Source organism: Cervus elaphus, chromosome 13 (assembly GCF_910594005.1).
Source record: "Cervus elaphus chromosome 13, mCerEla1.1, whole genome shotgun sequence".
Classification (NCBI taxonomy): domain Eukaryota; kingdom Metazoa; phylum Chordata; class Mammalia; order Artiodactyla; family Cervidae; genus Cervus; species Cervus elaphus.
Genome location: NC_057827.1, coordinates 60681953 through 60701094, shown reverse-complemented (window position 1 = coordinate 60701094; position 19142 = coordinate 60681953). Strand labels below are relative to the sequence as shown.

Genomic DNA, 19142 nt, shown 5'->3' with positions numbered 1-19142 from the left:
TGCCTTTGCGGAACCAGTGTCACCAGAGAATCTGGGGAGTATTGTCATTACTCTCTGTCCCTGGGGGTTCACAGCAGGGGATGAAGCAGAACTGAGTGAGGACAACCTCCACAGCTGCTCCAGAGAAAGTAAATAAAAACATCCAGTGTTTGCACGGGGCAAGGAAAGGTGAATGCTCACACCTTGCGGGTGGGATGTGCTCTGATACACGGGTCACAACTGGCAATACAGAAATGTGTAATAACAGCTTTCACTCCACATGATTCAGAAATACTATTTCTGGGAATTCATTGTAAGAAAAGAATCAGATGTGTGCACAAAAACATCTGTACATGATTGATTATCATGGTGTTATTGAGGACAGCAAACCTTTAAAACAAGAGGAAATCAAGGACACATAATTTTATGCCCCTGCATAACAGACATTTATGTGGCCACTGATGATAGTGTCAAAGACCAGTTTACCATTAAGTGAAAGAAGGCTGTGAGAGCTGGACAAAAAAGCTAGCTGAGCGCCGAAGAATTGATGCTTTTGAACTATGGTGTTGGACAAGACTCTTGAGAGTCTCTTGGACTGCAAGGAGATCCAGTCAGTTCATCCTAAAGGCAATCAGTCCTGAATATTCATTGGAAGGACTGATGCTGAAGCTGAAACTCCAATACTTTGGCCCCCTGATGGGAAGTACTGACTCATTGGAAAAGACCCTGATGCTGGGAAAGATTGAAGGAGGGAGGAGATGGGGACTACAGAGGATGAGATGGTTGGGTGGCATCACCAACTCAATGGACATGAGTTTGAGTAAACTCCAGGAATTGGTGATGGATAGGGAGGCCTGGCGTGCTGCAGTCCATGGGGTCGCAAAGAGTTGGACACGACTGAGCGACTGAACTGAACTGAACTGAACTGAAAGAAGCCTGAGCTCAGAGACTCTCACTTGCACTGGTTCTGTTCAGGAGAATTCCTGAGAGCAATTCTGCAGTGTGCTAGCATTGCTATCATTGCTATTTGCAAAAGTATGGTATTCTAAGAGCAACTGGTTAAGACTGCAGACTTTTCCCAAACTGTCTTTACTCTACCACTTTCCCTTGTTTCTGAATGACATTTTAGTGCTATTGGCATTTTAGATTGTAATTCTCTTATTATATTTTTTAGAGTTTTCTCTCCCCAACTACTTAAATCTCAAGCCCCTAAAACCTAGATCTGTCCTTGGTTATGGATTTATATTTGTGAACATGGGGAATTGTTTCTCAGGTATTGTTAAGGAGGAATTTGACCATGCAGTAGTAAGGCAAGACAACGTTTGGTGTTTTAACACGTACACGTGCTTTTCTTTTGTTTGTTTGTTTTTGTGGTAAGAGTCACATAAAGTCAAGCATGCTATTTTAATTACATTTAACTGCATGGACATATTTTTCTCATTATTTAGTCTATTTATTTTTGGCTGTGGTGAGTTTCATTGCTGTGCAGGCTTTCTCTGGTGCTCAGGCTTCCCACTGTGGTGGTTTCCTTGTCTCAGACCATGGGTTCTAGGGCACATGAGCTCAGTAGTTGAGGCTTGGGGGCTCAGTTGCCCCAGGCATGTGGGATCTTAGTTCCCTGACCAGGAATCGACCAATTCCCTGACCGATGTCTCCTGCATTGGAAGGTGGATTCTTGCACACTGGACCACCAGGGAAGTCCCTCTCCTGTGTTTTTAATGTATGGTACTTGGAGCAACTTTGGAAGTCTGGGCAAAATTCTAGGTAACTTACGATGTCGCAGACATAAATTCCTTTTACCATCTGAGTGAGAAAACAGACTTTCTCAGTACCATGGCCACTCAGACCACTTTGGATGTCAGACGTGTGGATTTCCTTACAAGAAACTCCAGTTGTCTATGGATAGCAGCTGGGTGTCCTGCAATTTAACGTGATTCTGACATTAACTAGAGTTAACCCCACGGGTTAAGGGTTCAAACCCACAAGATTGCCCCACTTAGTGGCTCAGATGATAAAGAATCTGCCTGCAGTGTGGGAGACCCAGTTTCCATCTCTGGGTTGGGAAGATCCGCTGAAGAAAGGAATGGCAACCTACTCCAGTATTCTTGCCTGGACAATTGCATAGACAGAGGAGTCTTGCCAGCTACAGTCCATGGGACCACAAATAGTCAGACACGACTGATCGAATGACACTTTCACTTTTGGTCACAATAGAGTGGAAACAGACCTTGCTTCCTGTCATGGATATCGGTGCCCATTCTTACAGAGTTCTTGGCCCATATCCTATCACCAGTGGCCCTACAGATGCCCTGCACCCTGTCTGATAAATAAGAACCCAGTAGGGACACTCATGAAAGGTCACAGCATCTTGTTTTTATTTCTTTTTGTTGTTTTTATTTCTTATGATTCTTGGAAGAATTTTGGGAGGCAGAATTTTGTCATTTGGGGGACTGACATCCTGAGGCCCTGGAAGTTCATCTCCAGCATGGGAACCGCTCTCTTATTCAGTACTGGATCCTGGTGGAGGAGCGGCCTTCTTTTTTGAACCCCACATCCACATGCCAAATACTGACCCAGCAGAGCCCAGGAGGATGTTGGATGATGCGGAAAGTCCAGCTGCCCCTGGGGGAGAGGAGGATGTTAGAGCACAAGGGGACAGGGAGGCCCAGCAGCCCCCAGCAAGGCCATGGGGGTCAGAAGTCCCAGGACCATCTGGAGGCCGGAGAAACAGACATCCCACCTTTGTGGCCTGCTCTACTTCCTGAAACCCCAGGATGTCTGCGGGGGTAGGGGCGGCTGCACATGGCCGCCCAAAGAGGAGACATGAACTCTGATGGTCAGTCCATCAGCGACAGGACAGACCCTCTGAGAAATGACAGGCTGCCCCTCCCTCCACTGCACTCGGCTGGGCCCAGAGAGTGGAGGGACCTACATAGGTTATATAGTGTTGGTGAGGAATGCAGGCCTCCTGGGATGCACACCCCTCCTCCCATCACCCATAACCACAACCAGATGTGGGGACAGTGAGGGGGACACAAAGGTCCAGGTACACTGATGACCATGAAGCTGGAAGAAGCAGAGGGGCCCGCCTCCTCCCGCCCGGACACTTACCCACGGACTGGAGAGTGGCCACCAGGCTTCCAGCGGCAACCCCGCCCCCACTGGCCACGGCGGCCGCTGACATCATCTTGGCCGCGATGGAGGAGGCGGCGATTCCAGCCCCGGTGAAGCCCATGGCGCCCAGCACCACGGGCACAGACCCCACGAACAGGGCTGCAGAGAGAGAGGAGCTTTGGGGTTGGCCCCATGGGACCGACTCCCTACATCTCCCTGACACCTTCCTGTGACATGAGGTGAGGGGTCCACTCTGCTCTCCTGAAAACCTCGGCGTCCAAGACAAGGGAAGGCTGTACATGTGGACACAAGTGGGTGGGGGACCCTTCCAGAAACCTGAATCCCAGGCCTGTTTGTACCTCATTTTAGCTGTGTTCCTGGGAACCTCAGCAGTCCTCCCTGGGCTTTAGTTTGCCCTTTATGAAATAAAGTTGAAACAAGCAGGGGTCTTCAAACGCCCCCTTTTGATGGGGAAACTGGTGTCTTTCACACAGGCACAGGCCCACAGTATGAGGACAGAACTGCTCTTCTGAAAAGGTGCTGGGTGGAGCTTCTGACCTCTGGCCCGGGGCCGCTGGTGAGCATCCCCCAGGGTTCCTATATCTCAGATGGTGCAGGCATAGAACCTTCTGCCACCAGAAACCTTCTATGTCTACACCATCCACATGGTGGACACATATGGCACTGAGCACTTCAGACTGGCTGGTGTGACAGAAATGTTTGATTTTCTTTGATTCCGGCCACCGTGAATGACCCTCACCGGTGGATGACCCTCACCAGTGGATGACCCTAACTGGGCTCACTGGATGAGCTCCAAAGATTACAGAGCAGTTCTGAGAAATCCACACAGCTCAGCTCACACATTTCCTACAGGCCTTTGCAAGAAACCGTGCCCCAGCTTTCTGGGGAGAAATCACGGATTCAGACAAGTCTAGCAACTCACCTGGGTTCCCACAGTTTGCACTCGGGAGAAGCTGAGATTGGAAGTGGGTGCTGTGAATGGCTTTGCTTTGGTTCCTTCTTGGCAAGGTTCTTGTTACCGCAAGAATTCCACCTCTGACACCTTCCACCCCACCCCTACCCACCCAGGTCTTGAGGCTCAAGGCAATCTTGGACTTAGTCAAGGCCAGACTCTCCCAGGAGCTCAGGGACAGTGGCAGATGCGGCTTGAGTTGCTTTACAAAGAGACTCACCTCCTCCGATCACGGCTGCGGCAGTCTTGCCTGGAGAAAGAAAGAACCCCTGTGAGTGCCCAGCACTGGCCTTCCCCTGCATCTCTGCTACTGTCCCAGTGGGAAGGGTTCCCTGGAGTTGGGATCACAGGAGACAGCAGCCCCTGTGTGGCTTTCTGCTTTTACGTAGTAGTCTGAGAGTCAGGGAATCAGAGGAGGATGGACAAGAGCCCAGAGCTCTGTGGCACTCCAGAGGGGGAGAGGAACCTGCCTTGAAACGGTTTCATACTGTTCCTTAACTTCAATACCTTCAGTATCATTTTCTCAACAAGAAAAAAAAGAAGAAATCAGAAAAGCATGTTGATTTTATTTGCAATCAAATAAATTTGACTGTTTTGGTTTGTTCATCTTTCAGACACCCTTCCGAGATTATAGCTTGAGTGGAAGCACCCCGTCCTCCAGGGCTCAGCCTACTTGTGACTTTTTGCACAGAGCATCCCCGATTCCCCCATCAGGAAATGTGTGTGCTGCCTTCTCACTGGAGCCCCTGGCCACACTGGATTCCGGCATGCCTGTACCATACTGAATTGCTCAGAGCTCTTGGGTCTGGCAGGGATACCTGACAGCAGCAGGGACTAGGATGTTTGGGCAGTAGGGACCAGGTGTTCTGGAGATTTCAGGAGCTGTGGGAGTGAGCTCAGCCAGCTCCCCAGGAAGAGAAGCCTTGATACCAGGCAAGGAGGAAAAGGTACAAAATCAGCCTCCGGCCCCCAGCCATTTCTGGAAGGCTGTAGCTCCTGGCTCACCAACGCCTCTCTCTCCATCAGGAGCCCTGATTTGTCTTGAGGGCTTCCATTTCTGCACAGATGAAATTTCTAACAACCTGGTCTTTCAATTCTCACCTCCCTACTTCTAAGGATCTTAGACTCTAGGCCACACACACCCAAGGTCATACCCTATACCTATGCTGCCCACTATGGGAACCACTAGCTATGTGTGTGACTTAAATCTTGAAAGTGAAAGTCGCTCAGTCCTGTCTGACTCTTTGTGATCCCATGGACTATACAGTTCATGGAATTCTCCAGGCCAAAATACAGGAGTGAGTAGCCTTTCCCTCTCCAGGGGCTCTTCCAACCCAGGGATCGAACCCAGGTTTCCCGCATTGCAGGCAGATTCCTTACCAACTGAGCCACAGTGAATTACAATGAAATAAGCATTACAACTCCGTTTCTTGGTCACATGACCCAGGGCTCATTAGTCACACATGGCTAGTGGCTACTGTTTTGGATCACACAAAGAACATGGTCATCACTGCAGAAAGCTCTATTGGATAGTGGGGCCCTAGACCTTGACACTAACAAACACTGCCTTCTCCCTGTGATCAACTTCAGCACCCCTCTAGATACTCCCAGCTCCTCCTTTCACAGATTCTGACTCCAATACAGCCTTCAAGAGTTCCTCAACCACAATGAGATTTTTGATCTCTGTCCAGACACAACTTGGAGATACGAGGGATTCGGTTCCAGGTTACTGCAATAAAGCAATTATCAGATGATTTTTTGGTTCCCCATTGCATATAAAAGTTATGTTTATAATATGCTGGAGTCTACTAAGTGCACAATGACTTTATGTATTAAAAAATGTGTATATCTTAAGTTAAAAATACTTTATTGCTAAAAATATGAACCAACTCTGCCAACTCTTGGTTGCTACAAGCCTTCAACTTGTTTAAAAAAAAAAAAAGAGCATCTGCAAACTCCAATAAAATGAGATTTGCCCACCTTAGTTTCCTGAGGCTGCAGTAACTAAGGACCACAAGCTCTGTTAATTCTCTCATGTTCTCACAGTTCTGGAGGTGAGAGGTGTAGAAGAGCCAGGCTCTCCCTGAAGGCTCTAGGGGAGGATCTTTCCTTGCCTTTTGGAACATCACTGTCTAGTGCTTGCTGACAACTCCTGGCTTGTGGCTGCCTCGCCCCGATCTCTCTGACTCCACCACTGCCGCCCTAGTGGGCATCACCTCTCCTTGTCCAGGATCAGAGACGGGGGAAACACACAGAATGAGACACATCGGCTGGCCGCTGGGTACAGAGAAGGGTGAAGGTTTGGGGTCCCTTCTTGCCCCCTGTGCCCACAGGTGAAAGTTCACTTCTCCAGTGAGGATGAGGAGGCTCTCATTGATCTGGCTTCTGCTTCTATCCTGCGGAAAGAATAGAAGCCATGCCCAGCCCTCAGCATTCAGTCTTTTGCCTGGCAAATCCAGGCACATCTTCCAGGACTCTGCCCCACGTTCCCAATGCTCCTGAGCCACCTCCACCTAAAGACTCAATGTGAGTCTACTGTGCTGCTGCTGCCACAGAATTTTCCACAAGGCAGTATTATTCTCTATCATTTCTGCTTCTTGAGGGTTTTAAAGTCAATCGTAAGTCCTCCTTCACTGCCATCTTCCAACATGAGACCTACTGGTTTGGGACCAAGGAAGCTCTGAAGGAGAATTTCAGAAAAAGAAGTATAAATGAAGCGTATCTTTGCATGCAAAGTCATGTTAGGATCTGAATGCCTGTGTTCCCATAAATTCACATTCTGAAACCTAATACCCAATGTGATGGTGTTAGGAGGGTTGCTTCTAGGAGGTGATTTGGTCTTGAAGGCAGAGCCCTCTTGATTGAGATGATTTTCCTTATGAAAGAGACCCCTCCACCCCATCCCCATGCCAGTTCCTTTGTTCCTCCCACCATAGAAGCTTACAGGGATGGCTGTCTAGGAAGTGAGCTCTCACAACACAGAGTCTACCGGTGTCTTGATCTGTGACTTCCTAGGCTACATAAATGTGAGAAATAAATTCCTGTTCTTTTTAAGACACCTAGGTTGTGGCATTTTGTTACAGCAGCCATAATGGTCTACAACAACACACAATCCACACAGTGGAAAGGCAACTTACAGCATGGGAGAAAAACTTGGCAAATCATGTATCTAGTAAGGGACTAATATTCAAGGTATGGTAGAAGGAATTCCTATGACCGAAAACTCAAAGAACTCGGTTTAAGATTGGGAAAAGAATTCAAATAGGCAATTTCCTAATGAGATTCAAACGGCTAACAAGTATTTGGAAAGATGCTCAAATTCATTCATCATTAGGGAAATGTAAATCAAAACCACGAGATACCACTTCACATCCATCAGGATAGCTACTATTTAAAAAACAAAAAAACATAAAATAACAAGCCATGGTTAGAATGTGGAGGAGGTGGCACTCTTGTGCACTGTTGGTAGGAACAGAAAATGGTGCAAGAGCTATGGAAAACACTATGGCAGTTCTGAAAACATTAAAATAGAAAATCATATGATCCAGCAGCAATCCAATTTCTGGACATTGATTTAAAGAAATTGACAACAGGGTCTGGAAGAGATATTTGCATTGCATGTTCATAGCAGCATTTTTCAAAGTTGTCAAGAAGTAGAAGCAATCTAAGTGTCCATCGATGGATAAATGGGTCATCACCACGTGGTAGAGACACACAAGGGAAGCTCATTCTGCATTAAAGAGGAAACTATGACATATGGGTGAACCTAGGGAAACTTACGCCAAGTAAAACAAGCCAGTCAGAATAATAAAAATACTGTATGATTCCGCTGACATGGAAATTAGATTACCTTACTCAAATTTTAGAAATAGAAAGAACTGTGGTTTCCCAGAGCTGGGAGCAGGAGGAGACAGATAGTTCATGTTTAATGTGTACAGAGTTTCAGTTTCGGGAAATGAAAAGAATTCTAGAGATCAAGTACACAAGAATGCAAATGTACTTAACACTATTCAACCTACACTGACAAACTGTCATCTTGGCATATTAAATTCTATAGTGTATGATCACCTGATTTAAGAAAAAACAAACATGCACCTTTGGTGCCCTGGCCCAAGGCTGGCCCCACATTAGAGGTGACACTGCTCTCGGAGGGTGTGTTCTGGGAGGACATTAGTGACCAGGCCCTGGGGCATCCGGGGAGGAGCGCAAATGGAGAAATGAAACGTACCTGCCTTGGGTGCTGTGGGGCCACAGGACAGGCATGGGCAGTGAGCCGGGCCTGAGACTGTGCCTGCCAGCTGTCAGGCATTTAACCTGAGCAGCGCCTCTGCCCCACCTAACTGGAGGTGACCTGGTTCTGAGAGGCCCGTAAGAGTGACCTCATCCCACCCCTGTGCTTAAAAACAAACCTATGAAGGCCCAGAGAGGGCAAGTGACTGGCCCTGGGTCACTCAGCGAGTCAGAGGCAGAGCTAAACCCTAAGTGTGGTCCCTCTGATTCTAGAGCATCATTTATTTCATCTCCTCTGTACGCTGTGACTTTTTTCTGACTGTGTGTCAGAGACATTCCATCAGGAAGACTGTCCTGACAATGACAATTTTAGCAGGTTGAGCTGTGCAGTGGGTGTGGGGTGAGGATCCGTACGTAGACTGGTGCTCGGAGACCTGTTACCTGCATAATGGTAGAAATTGCTGCCTTGCGACTCGGGTGGATCTCTGGGGTCAGAGCCAGAGCCATCTGGTCCCTGATGAGGCCCCTCATGTGGCCCCTGTGGTGTCTTCCCAGGAGAAGAGCCATCAGAGGCCTGATTGCTTGACTGGGAAGGTTCTTCTTCCTCTGGAAGAAAGAAATAATGGGGGAGCACACAGCGGGGCAGGCAGCTGTGGGACCAGACCCCACACAGCACCCTCTACCCTTTCCTGAAGCTCCCAGGATCTCTGATGCAGGGAGGGGACCTCAGAGGAAGCTGCGGTATCAAGGGTTCTTGGAGGTGAACCAGGAGAAGACAGAGAGAGGGAGGCCCAGCACCAGTGGAGAGCTGGGGTTCCTGACTGCACAGAGCAGGAGGCTGAGGACCAGGGGGGAAGAGACTTGATGGGGCCCAGAGTACCAGGGGTGCTCACCAGGGGTGCTCACCAGGGGTTGCAGCACCAGGACAGAACCCAGACCCCCTCTGCCCACATCCAGGAACCCCAAGCTCTGGGCCACCCCACCCTCAGGAGCTTTCCCAAGGGCACTCACCTTCCGACAGCAATTCTGGCCGGGGGGCATCCAAGGCACCGCCTTCCCCGCTTTCTATGGCTTTAGCTGACATCCTGGAGGCGGTCTGGGAACACTAGTTGTGGAGCCAAGGTCACCGCTGTCTTTCTGAGAAACAGAGTGTGAAGTTAAAACTGCTCTGCTTGATTTAGGGCTTCCCTGATAGCTGAGTTGGTAAAGAATCTGCCTGCAATACGGGAGACCTGGGTTCCATTCCTGGGTTAGGAAGATCCCCTGGAGGAGAGAAAGGCTAGCCACTCCAGTATTCTTGAGCTTCCCTTGTGGCTCAGCGGGTAAAGAATCTGCCTACAATGTGGTAGACGTGGGTTCAATTCCTGGGTTGGGAAGATCCCCTGGAGAAGGGAAAGGCTAACCATTCCAGTATTCTGGTCTGGAGAGTTTCGTGGACTTAGAGACTGGGGTCTTAGAGACTCGGACATGACTGAGCGACTTTCACTTTCACTGCCTGATTTAGGCTGCACCTAGGTTTCAGGGGGACATCTCTCTGCTGTTCCAGCCCTGCCCTCTGTCCCATTGAAGCCTGAGTCACTTCCAGCCCACCCCCTTAATCTGCTCAGACCACAGTTTTGAAGTTAATAATGACTTTGCTTGGCTCTCTGATCTCCAGAGTCCTGGCCACCTCTAATACCCCATCTCTGTCCCCTGCTCACTGCCCACCTGGTCTGTCTCAGGGCTTCATTGTAACCCAGGTCAAGACAAGACCAGAGGTTCCCAACATCTCATGGTAATGGTGGGCTCAAGCCCCCTCCCCACACTCAGCCCTGGTCACAGGGACAGCAGTCCTGATGGAAGTGGAGAGGGAGGCTGAGAGTGGAGGCCCTTTGCTGCCTCCCCTCCCCACCTCGCAGGCCCCTGCTTACCCTGCTTAATAGTTGTTGGGGATCGAAGAGTAGTGTGTGAAGCCCTGCACATAGTGAGGCTGTTGAGAACTCCAGCCGGCTAAATAGTCCCTCCCTGGGTGACGTCTGACCCCACGAGTCCAAGGAGGAGGTGAGTCACCCTCATTCCAGGCTTGGTGCCAGGGAGACCTCACCTTTGCATGCTAATGGGAGGATGAGGGGTGGGCCTTTTGCAGGAGCATGGCTTTCCCTCTCAGATTCCCCTTCTTGGATATGTGAGGAATCCCTAGTCCTCCGTTTTATAAAACCACCTGCATTTCTTGTGAACTTTCTTTTCCCTGCCCTCCATGATGTGCAGGTTTACGGTACAAAACATTTTCCCTTGGCTGACAAGTGGCACAGAGCTGTAATCTCCTATCTGTAATTACTGATGCGGGTTGATGGTCAAGAGCACCATCTCTGACCAGTACCTGGGGAGGAAATCCTTAGTTGCAACTAAGGGAGTGAATTCCCATTGATGTGCCTTAGTTTGCTGACACAGTGGCATTCACAGAATTGTGGTATTACTACATTTACTTCTTTTTGTCCCTTGAAGTATTAGTCGCTCTGTCGTGCCGACTCTTTGTGATCCCAAGACTGTAGCCTGCCAGGCTCCTCAGTCCTTGGGGTGCTCCAGGTAAGATTACTGGAGTGGGTTGCCGTGCCCTCCTCCAACAGATCTTCCCGACCCAGGGATTGAACCCAGGTCTCCTGCATTACAGGCAGATTCTTTACCACCTGAGGCACCAGGGAAGCCCTTCTGTCCCTTATCCCTGATAGAATAAATCTTACGAATAGCACAAATTTGTCTGTCTTCTCCTGAGTCTAGAGCTCAATAAATGTTTTGAATGGTTGAACAAAGAAGAAGAGGAAAGTGAGAATGTCAGTGTGAAGCTGGGTCAGGGTACAACGGGCAGAAAATGGGGGAAAGCGCAGAATCAGTGTTGGAAGAGGCTCTGCTTGGGACAGGCTTGAGTGTCCTGGGAATGGAGGCCTTGTCCCTCCTGCAAGGTGAGGACAGGAGGGACCAGGGCCAGGGCCCTGTCTTTCCCCCACCCCCACCTCTGCTTAAGCTTTGGGACAACAAAGCCAAACATTTCAGCAAAAGCTGCTCCAGTTTCGGTGAGCCACCGCGGATGCTGTCCATGGGGCCAAGAGCAGAGAGGGTGCAGGAGCCTCTCCTTGGCGTCACTTGGTATTGACTCTACTTTCCTGGCAGAACGCAGGACACAAGGAACATCCCCCACCTGAAGAAGCAGGCCGATTGGTTTTTCTGAAATTTCTGTCACTAGAAGATAGCTAGACAGACAGCCTATAAAACAGAAAAGACTGGTATCATCCGACACAGGTCACATTAAAAACACCATCCATCCCTGTCTCTTTGACCTAATGGCTGTGGTGGTCAGTCTGGGTCACGGTCTGGGACCCGGTCCCATCTGGGACGCCAGAGGAGCTTGAGAACTGACTGGGTTCTGGATGCCTGGCTCCTTCATGATGATACCTGGACAGGGCTTGGGGACCAGGCCCTGAGGGCACCGCCAGCTGAGATCTGCCTCCTCAGCCAGGTCTGGGCACTGTGGGAGGACCCCGATTGGGTGCTTGACCTGGGCAGGGTAACCTACCCCCTCATGGACCCTCTCCTCTTAGGCAGGGCCTGAGCCTTGGAGGGCAAAAGTTGCACCTGGGAACCTTGCCCTTCCTGCTTCCTTGGCAGGACAGAGACTAATCTTTGTTTGGTGGAGATTTACAGGAGCATAGTGCCCTGACTGGGACCTGACCTCTAGAACAAGGGATCTGACATCAGGAAGGTTACAATAACTAACCACGCCCCTCCCTCATTTTTCCTAGGAAAGGGCTTTACTGAAAGCTTCCAGATTTCTGGATTTTTAAGCCATGAGCCACCTGTCTCCTTCCTGGCCCTGCAAAAAACAGTCCTCTGCACCAAACTGACGTTTTGATATTGTTTGGCCCCACTGTTTGTTGGGCACACGGACATACATTCAGTTACATGACCTCTTCCTTGGGTTCTATAATTTGCCAAAAGGCTCACAGAACTTAGGAAAGCACTTTCCTTACTATTACTGATACACTGCAAAGAGTATTAAAAGATGCAAGTCAACAGTCAGGTGGAAAGATACCTACGATGAGGTTGGAGCACAAGAGCTGCGGTCCCTTGAGCACAGGAGTTGTGGTCCTTGGTCCACAGGAGTTGTGGAGTCTGGGGGGCATCACCCTCCCAGAGTGCCGATGTGTTATTGTTTACCAATTGGCAAGTTCTCAGAACTCCATATTTTAGGAATGTTTATGCAGGATCCATTGTGTAGGTGTGATGGAATATTAGCTTCATCTTTATCCCTCTCCTAGCCATGCAGGATTGGAGGATGGGGCTGATAATGGCTTGGTCTTTCTGGTGACCAGCCCCCATCCAGGAGCCCAGCTAGAATCACCCCCATTAGAACAAAGGATGTTTTTGTCACTCACTCAGGAAATTCCAAGGAATATAGGAATTCTGTGTAAGATGTACCTATCACTAGGAAAGTACAAGGTTTTAGGGGTTCTGTGTTAGGGATTAGGGTCAAAGACCAATATGTATATATATATATATACTGTTTTTCCTTTTTATTTCACATCATCATAATATTCCATATTATTTCAAATCACATTCTGCTAAAAGAAAATGCCAAAATTATTTCTCTTTAAGAAAGAATATCAAATTAATTATTTTAGTAATCAGATGCAGGTTAAATACTTTGTGATAAGAATATATGGGTGATGTAGTTTCTTTACTTGTTAAACATTCAAATAATGATGGATTTAAAGGAAGTTGCCAAATTCATGCAGAGACGTTCTGGGGATCCTTCACCCAGTTAACTGCATTGCTTATATATTATGTAATGATAGTATAAGCTAAAAGCTAGGGAAATGACATTGGTAGAAAGTGTGTTTATAATGCTATGTCATTTTACTACATGTGTAACCACTATTGACTCATGATACAGAACTATTTCATCACCACAAAGATCTCCCTTTAGTGACCCTCACACTGAACCTCTAACACTCTCTGGCCCAACTTTCCTTATCCCTTGAAACCACTAATCTGTTTTATATCTCTATGATTATGTCATTTTAAGAATGTTAAATGATGTTTTGTGATGGGCTTTTTTTAATTCAACATAATGCAGTTTAGATCCACTGAAGTTGTGTATATCAATAGTTCATTCCCTTCTATTGTTGAGTAGTATTCCACGATATAGATCCATAGGGTTTTTTCCCCCAGTTTTATTGAGACATAATTGATATACACCACTGTGTAAGTTATACTGTGCAATGTGATTTAGTACATGTATATATTGCTAAAAGATTACTGTACACTGCCATTTGTTTAGTCATTCACCTGTCTTGGTTGTTGCCGGTTTTCAGCTACTAAAAGTAAATCTGCTATGAACTATCAACAAATGGCACCTGACCAGGCCGGTACTCTTTGTAACTTTGGGTACCAGGTTCAGCTACAAAAGTGGAGGTGAAGAGCCTGTTCTCAGCTAGGGTCAACTGCCTACTCATTCATTCATTCAACAAATATCTATGACTCACAAAGTCAGTCAGGCACTGATTAGGCATTTTGGGGGGATGCCAAGATAAATCTGACGGGATTTCCTGAGGAGTTTGCAGTCTAGGAGGAAGACAAGAAAAATAAATCTCTTTCTCTAATACACAGTTGCAAGTGCTATTCAGCGCAGCAAAAGCTCTGGGAATCCTGAAGAAGCAGATGTTGAGATAAATTCTTAGCCTGAATTATACTTTATTCAACTGTGGTTACAGGTTTGAAACAACATTCTGCAAGGAAATGATTTCAAATTTCAAGCCAATTCAATCTCAATGTTTTCATACTTTGAACTACGTATTGAGCTAAGGGTCACAAAGCTGATTTTGAGACAACTTCCTTGCCAGGTCTAAGATTCTCCAGGCAACCTACTTTGCAGAGTGAGGAAATTTGGCAACTATTGTTTTCTTCTCAGTTTGAAACCAACTCAGAAAGAATCCCATTTCAACATTGTATCCATAATAATCAGGAAAGTTTTATTATGAAAAAATTATGCATAAATAAAAACACTTAGTCTGATGTCAGAATTTCCATCTCATGTGTCATTCATAACTTCTCCCATTTCCCCAGCTTAGATCTGATTCAGGCTCCCATATGGAGAGGTTTCAGAAGGGGAAGGGAGATAGAATCTGCTCCTCACCTCTCTCCTCTACTGCTTCCCCAAATGACTGCTTTTGGCAACATCAGGGTCAACTGAATGGAGCCATGAAAGATAAAGGTGCAAAAAGCTATTTTACCTTAGGTGGTACAGTATGCAGATGTCCCTTGATTGTCGAATAGACCTGTCTCTGTCATGGAAGACATCCAAACAAAAGCTGCCCTTTTTTCTCTGAAGATATTTTTTTTGATGGTTAATTTTATGCGTCAGTTTGGCTGGGCCACCATGCCCAGATATTTTGTCACACATTATTCTATACAGTTTTGTGAAGGTTTTTTTCAGATGAGATTAACATTTAATATCTAGACAGCATATTAAAATGCAGAGACATCGCTTTGCTGATAAAGGTCTGAATAATCAAAGTGATGGTTTTTCTAGTAGTCATGGATGGATGTGAGAGTTGGACCATAAAGAAGGCTGAGCGCTGAAGAACTGATGCCTTCAAACTGTGGCGCTGGAGAAGACTCTAGAGAGTCCCTTGGACAGCAAGGAGATCAAAACAGTCGCTCTTAAAGGAAATCAATCTTGAATATTCATTGGAAGGATTGATGCTGAAGCTCCAATACTTTGGCCACCTGAGCTCATTGGAAAAGACCTTGAAGTTGGGAAAGATAGAGGGCAGGAGGAGAAGAAGACAACAGAGGATGAGCTGGTTGGATGTCATCACTGACTCAATGGACATGAGTTTGAGCAAACTCTGGGAGATAGTGAAGGACAAGGAAACCTTGCGTGCTGCAGTCCAGTGGGTCACAAAGTGTTGGACACAACTTAGTGACTGAACACCACCACCAAACATCTGAGAAATATTTTTATTACTATTACTGTTAAAATTTTGGGGTGTGTGTTGGGAGCCGTTATGGGAGGTCCCGCCCGTGACGAGGTCATGAAGAAAATACCGGGCAGGCAAGGCCGTCTGGGACCCCATCCATGACAAGGTCACGAGGAAAATACCTGACAGGCAAGGCCGTCTAGGATAAGGGACCCTCCAGGTTGGCCTCGGCCTCTACCCCACCCTATATCCTCCCCCCTTTTCTAGTGTTGTTCTTATTTGCCCTGCTGCAGATTTTTGTGTTGCCTGCCGAGAGCTCTCCTGCTCCTCTTTCACTGAATAAAGACCAACTTAAAAGCTAATTAATAAATCTCCTGGACGCTGGTACCCTATGAAGGGGCCAGGGATGAAGGAAATGCTTCAATTCAAACCCTTTTGCTGGCATTCTGGCTTGTTCGATAAATGTGTGCTCTCATTGCAAAAAATGCTCATGATTGTTCTAAACATCCTAAGCACAGTACGCTAACAAAAGAAACTATTAAGCATAGGCCCTTCGCGGGGTGAGAAAAGCTCCACAAATATTATAGCCACATATACGCCTAATAGAAAATAGTTTAGATAGAGATTAGCTGGTGACTTCTTGCAGGTAATTAACTTTTGGACTAAGAGCCTGTTTTGTGCCATATCTGCTGTTTTTGCAATCCTTTGCATTTCTGTTCTGTAAAAATGTAATCCTATCTAGTTCCCTTGGAGATGACACCTAATAGAAAGAAAATAGATTAACCACAAAAAAGACAGGGTCGGCTACTGAAGTTGCTTAAAGTTGCACCAGGGGCAAACCATAAATTGTCAACAGGCCTGAAAGCCAAAAGATATTATACCTAGAGATTAACCATTAAAAAGGCCCTAATAGGCACAGAGCCCTTTGGGGGGTGAGGAAGCCCTATTAGAAAATACAAAAATATTGTTTTAAAAGTGGTTATTAGATCAACGTTTGATTGATGTTAATGTGCTGAGGTTGTGCAGTAGAAACTATTGTTAATATAGTTAAAGATATAGTAAAATAAGAGTTTAGCCCTAGTGTAAAAACAATAATTGTTAATTTTAACCAAGAGCGCTAAACAGGGGCTGCCTCACCAGAGCCACAGAGTCTTTGTGTGTTAAACTTTTTAGATAAATTTAGCTGAGAATTTCTGCAAAAAGACTGACTTTTATGTTAACAGGATTGTATTTCTATTATGTTACAACTTGCTGTACCATGAGACTGCCACTTTTCTGTTTTCTGCTAAGCTCAAGGCCAGAAGATAATGTACAAAAAATCTATGGGAGAAGACTCTCATAAACAAAAAATATACAGAGCACACCTTGTTTCGTGAAGGACAAGCTGATATAATGTTAAACTAAGTCTGTGTGCTTATCTGCCCCTTAGAAATGTACCGACTTAGGGTATAAAGGCTATGGTGAAAAATAAAGCAACGGCCAGACTCTGCTGCATATTCCTGGTCTGGTCTCTTTCTTTTTCTCTCTCTCTCTTCCCCTAGCAGACTTGGCCCTATCAAGACTGGTCCTACGTGTCTCTCTCTCGCCGACGCCGTTCATCCTGAGGGTTCCCCTGGATCCTGCTGGGGCTGGACCCCGGCAGGTGTGCTGGGTCTTCATCGCAGTGCACAGGCTTGGTTGTTGCTCCATGGCATGTGGGATGTTAGTTCCCCAAACAGGGATTGAACCCACATCCCTTGCATTGGAAGAGATTCTTAACTACTGGACCACCAAGGAAGTCCCAGATGAGATTAACATTTAAATCTGTGGACTTTGAGCAAAGTAGATTCCCTTCCACTGTGTGGGTGGGCCCCATCCAAGCAGTTGAAGGCCTTAACAGAACGAAAACTGACTTTCCCTGAGCAAGCAGGGCTTCTTCAAGCTAACTGCTTTAGGATGCTTTCCCTGAGTCTTCAGCCTGCCGGACTACCTCAGCAGATCTTGGATTCACTGTTTCCACAATCACTCTGACTTAATTCCTTAAAACAAACCTCTCTCTAATAGCATTGAAACATATATATTACTATATGTGAAATAGATCATCAGTCCAGGTTCGATGCATGAGACAGGGTGCTCAGGGCTAGTGCACTGGGATGACCTTGAGGGATGGGATGGGGAGGGAGGGGGGTGGGGGATTCAGGATGGGGAACACGTGTATACCCATGGCTGATTCATGTCAATGTTTGGCAAAAACCACTACAATATTGTAATGTAATTAGCCTCCAATTAAAATAAATAAATTTTTAAAAATGAAAAAAAAAAAACAAATTACTTATTCCTGCTTTTCTAAACAATTTCTTAAAAAATTAAACCTTTTATTGAAAAGGACAATATTGTCTGTTTCCATCATGAAGAAAAATAATTATTACCGGTTTGTTTTATGCTGAGAAATAAATATTTACTATGCTACTTTCCTTTCTAAAACTGTCCACACGACTTTCAGCCATTGTAAAATCAAAACATCTTATTATATAAAACTTTAAACATATAAAATAATATAGGAGGGAATAAAATTTGATTGACTTTAAAAAACAAACAAACAAACAAACCCCTCTCTATATATGGTATCCTGTTGATTCTGTTTCTCTGGAGAAAGTGAAAAATGAAAGTGTTAGTCGCTTGGTCATGTCTGACTCTTTGCAACCCCATGGACTGTAGCTCACCAGGCTCCTCTGTCAGTGGGATTTCCCAGGCAAGAACACTGGAGCGGGTTGCCATTTCCTTCTCTAGGGCATCTTCCCAACCCAGGGATCAAATCCAGGTCTCCAGCATAGCAGGCAGATTCTTTACCATCTGAGCCACCAGGGGGAACCCTGACTAATACAGATGCTTTTGTTAGTTTTTTGGAGGCCTCCACTGAGAATCTCTATGTATCTTTCGGACCCCATAAGACAGCCCCCAAGTCCCACTTCTGGGACCCTACTTGTAGCCTCTTTCTGGTGAGGTCCCTTTTCCCACCAACCGGCCAAGGTTTGTCAAGGTTCTGTCACGACAGCCCTGCAACCCTCCCGAGGTGTGTAGCTGGCCCAGAGGAGACAGGAAACTGTCCTACTGCGGAGGGACAGGCAGCCTTCCTCCTCACTCTGCCGTCAGGGACAGCTCCAGTCTCTTGTCATCACATCCCCCTTAGGCACCACCTGGACACAGACTCTAGGGGATACATTGGCAAGCGCCCGCGAGAAATGAGTTAAGCTGTGTTCCACGGTGGCGCTGTGGTGGGGGGGAGGCTCACTTGACCTGAGCTTGGTGAAATCCTTCGTTGAATCTTTAGGACTTCCCAAGGCGACCAGACATACAGACAGTCTATGGGAAAAGTTTCCCAAATGGTCCGGGGATCCCCACATAGAAAAAATGATTACCTACTGTGGAGCTGATTTCTCTGCATAAAACAAAAGACCCAGTTTAGCTTGATGACTGGAAGCAGGTCCACCTTCCCCAACCATCAGTGAGCAATAGGCGGAGGCATGAAAACCTGGAGATAACAGAACCTCCAATACAGACTGGTTGAGTTGTAAAATGTTAGTCGCTCAGTCCTATCCGACTCTGCGACCCTACGGACTGCAGCTCGCCAGGCTCCTGTCCATGGAATTCTCCAGGCAAGAATTGAGTGGTCAGTTAAAGGCTAAAACGTTTGAGAGGTTCCAGGCGCACAGCCGATACGTAACACAGTGCGCTGAAACTAAAGCAAGAAGACAAGAAAACTTACATTCCCGTCCAAGAGCTAGCACAGAAGTCTCCAGGAAGAAGCAGGGCAGACGTCACCTGTTGCGCTTCCTCCCTAAACCCTGGAGGAGGAGGACCTACAGGCGCCTACAGTCTGCCGCGCCGCAGCGAATCAAGTGCGTTGTCTA

At 46.8% G+C, this 19142-nt stretch overlaps 1 protein-coding gene across 1 annotated transcript; it reads right to left on the bottom strand.

Moving 5' to 3' along the window:
- Window positions 1-2332: 2332 nt before the first annotated feature.
- Window positions 2333-19126, bottom strand: LOC122706234 (interferon alpha-inducible protein 27-like protein 2). The gene is made up of 6 exons (XM_043921309.1): window positions 18998-19126; window positions 9308-9433; window positions 8738-8902; window positions 4287-4316; window positions 3091-3252; window positions 2333-2601 (listed from the first exon to the last, which is right to left on the bottom strand). Exons 2-6 carry the CDS (start codon window positions 9378-9380, stop codon window positions 2480-2482), a joined length of 552 nt encoding a protein of 183 aa, XP_043777244.1. The 5' UTR covers window positions 9381-9433; window positions 18998-19126; the 3' UTR covers window positions 2333-2479.
- Between the last annotated feature and the right edge of the window lie 16 nt (window positions 19127-19142).